Source organism: Aquarana catesbeiana, linkage group LG01 (assembly GCF_042186555.1).
Source record: "Aquarana catesbeiana isolate 2022-GZ linkage group LG01, ASM4218655v1, whole genome shotgun sequence".
NCBI classification, from domain to species: Eukaryota; Metazoa; Chordata; class Amphibia; order Anura; family Ranidae; genus Aquarana; species Aquarana catesbeiana.
In genome coordinates this window covers 2,535,949-2,538,954 of record NC_133324.1, presented here as the reverse complement: position 1 = coordinate 2,538,954, position 3,006 = coordinate 2,535,949, and the positions used below count along the sequence as shown (strand labels likewise).

The 3,006-nt window shown below is 38.9% G+C and overlaps 1 protein-coding gene across 1 annotated transcript; it reads right to left on the bottom strand.

The window, feature by feature from the left end:
- Window positions 1-215: 215 nt before the first annotated feature.
- LOC141124131 (beta-1,4-galactosyltransferase galt-1-like) lies at window positions 216-2,704 on the bottom strand. The gene has a single exon (XM_073612209.1). It carries the CDS (start codon window positions 2,684-2,686, stop codon window positions 1,427-1,429), a length of 1,260 nt encoding a protein of 419 aa, XP_073468310.1. The 5' UTR covers window positions 2,687-2,704; the 3' UTR covers window positions 216-1,426.
- Between the last annotated feature and the right edge of the window lie 302 nt (window positions 2,705-3,006).

Genomic DNA, 3,006 nt, shown 5'->3' with positions numbered 1-3,006 from the left:
TAGAACAGACTAGAAATCAGTTGATATACTGTAAGGTATAAAAGTGAAATAAAATGATGATTCCCCTACTTAGGCTGCTTTATAGAATATAATAGAAAAGAATAAAATAGAAAATAAAAGAATAGAATAGCATAGAATATAAAAGAATAGACCAGAAATAAGATGATATACAGCAAGGTATAAAAGTGAAATAAAATGACGATTCCTCTACTTAGGCTGCTTTATAGAATAGAATAGAAAAAGAATAAAATAGAATAGAATAGACTAAATTGAATCAAATAGAATAGGAAATAAAGAATAGAATAAAACTGAAAATAAATTAATAGAATAGGAAATGAAGAAATAGAATAGAAAAGAATGGAATAAAATAGAATAGAAGAGAATTTAAAAAATATTTTATTCTATTATTTCTATTTTATTCTTTTGTTTTCCAATCTACTCTTTTATATTCTGGTCTATTCCTTTATTTTCTATTTTATTCTCTTCTATTCTATAGTATTTTTTTACATTCTGTGTTATTCTATTCTTTCATTTCCTGTTCTATTCTATTCTGTTCTATTCTATGTTATTCTGTTTAGTCTATTCCATTCTTTTATTTTCTATTCTATTTTAGTATATTCTTTTCTATTCTAGTATTTTCTCTTCTATTCTATAAAGCAGCCTGAGTAGGAATCCTCATCGTATTTCCCTTTTATACCTTTCTGTATTTATTACAATATGTTTCCATTTTGAATTTGTTTTCATTTTCAGATTCAGTTCATTTGTTTCGTTCTCATTTATTTTGGATCCATTGAAATTTGTTACTATTGTGATTTGGAAATTTGGATAGATTCTGAATCTCCGAATAACGAAGATTCCATGTGAATTTCTATTGGTAATGAATGTCTATTGGAGCCGCGATCTCTCCTCTGTCCTCCAAGGCAGCCAATCATAGAGATCTGTGCGATCGGCTGATTCCCGGACTGTGCCGGCCGGGACAACACAGAACTGAACCCGGAAGTGAGGAGATTTGCTCCCGGCTTCATTCATCATAGAGGGGTTTGTAGAACGGACGTTCCTCCATCTCCTCTGTGGGCAGCCGACCATTTCCAGCAGTCCCGGGGCTCCTTGGTGGAAGAGGAGAAGCTGTGAACGGAGGCCGGTGGAGGTCGTACGTATACGGCCTAAGGACGGGAAGTGGTTAATCCCCCCACCAGTTTTGTACCTCTGTCTGTTAAATGAGCACTAGAGGTGAAAGCTAGAAGCAGAATTCAGGACCAACTGTTCATACTGTCCATGTCCATAATGATGGTCATGTTGTTCACGTTCACCAATTCATCACATGGATCTTCTTAGCAACAATTCCCACCAAGAAACATTCATTGAGAAATGTTCTGTTTTCAGTCACGTCCTGGTCTTTGCATTTCAGAATAGTTGGGAGGATCTATTACTGAGAAAAAAGTCTCTGAATCACCTTATCGACGTTGGGCACTAAAGACATATTGTACCTTCTCAATATATCATCGGGAATGAGGTGTTCTGAGGTGATGTCGTTCCTCATTTTGTGTCTACAGTGGAAGGTGATGGCCATACCTGATTCTAGATTCACCCAATTTCTGCTGTGTTTCAGAGCTGAGTGGATGGAGGTCTGAAATACATCCCTGGGGTTCACAATCATTTTGCGGCTATTAAAGACCTTCCAATCAATAGGTTCTCGAAAGCTGTGACGGAGAATATTGACCCCAGGAATGTGAGACCACAGGTCAAATCCAGAGCTGTTGACTGAATTCGGGAAGACGTGATTCTCAACACAGAAGACACTTGTATCTGGGTGTTTATTCTGGAGATTCTCCATCAGGGATGACCAGTCCCAGTCCTTGACTGGAAAAATAATTTCATCAATGTCATTGAGGAGAACAAACTTACTTTTGTACATGTTCCTGTATAGACAATCATTTAGGGATGCAGTTTGTCCAAAATATCCAATCTCAGCATTGAGTCCTTTGGAATATCGCCATTCTATTGTTGTCTGGAGATGGCGGTCTATTGGCCATGGCACCACCTCTAGAGTTCCTTCATCAATGTAATGACGTAACACCTTATCTACATCCTGGGAACAGTTGGTGTTATAGATGGTCACTCTGGAAGCCCCCAGAATCTTGTACATCTCAATACTCTGGATCATCTGGAGGACATTGTTGTAGTTTCCATACAAAGTAGAAATACAGACGGTGAAATTGGAGGAGATTGGTTGTGGTGGACGGTTCCTGACTTCAAACAGGAGGCTCTGACTTGTATTTGTGGAATTAGTTGCAGAGAAAGACATATAAGTGTAATCACACCCAGAAGGTTCTGCACATAGAAGATCTGCTGTTCCATATGGGAACCCAAATCTGTCACTGTGAAGATCTATTTCTGCCCTGACAGAGATGTTCTGGTTGGAGGAACAATGGAAGATACAGTAGAGTTTTTTCACAGATACATGGATGATGGCGATGACCCGGACTGATTGGCCAAGTCTAGCATCATAATACGGGGAGATGATAAATGTTCGACTGTCCAGAGCTGTAATGGTGTCTGTGGCAATGGGAGGTCCATGAGATCTCATCTTGGGATGTCTGATTTCTACATAGTAGGAGAAAGCAATGACAACAATGCAAATAAATATGGATATTGTGTAGAATATGACTGTTTTATGTCTCCACATTCTGGTCTCCTCAGGTGATCACAGCTGTAAGAAGATAAGAAAGAGAAAGTAAGAGCATAAAATAAGTTCAGTGAGGTTTAAATCTGCAATCTCGATTCAAGTGAAATTGCCAATATACTCAAGTCCCACCAGTCTCTGTACCAGAGGAGCTTACACTCTAATATCCCAACATTACACACTATTATCTGTTTGCCTCATGTAGGAGTATAGCGGCAAAGCAGCTCTCCTGCGTGGGATCATATAACTAATAAGTGATCCAGCACTTCCTGGTAGGGGGTGCACGCCCACGGCCACCGTGCCGGCTGTAATTGGTCACAGTA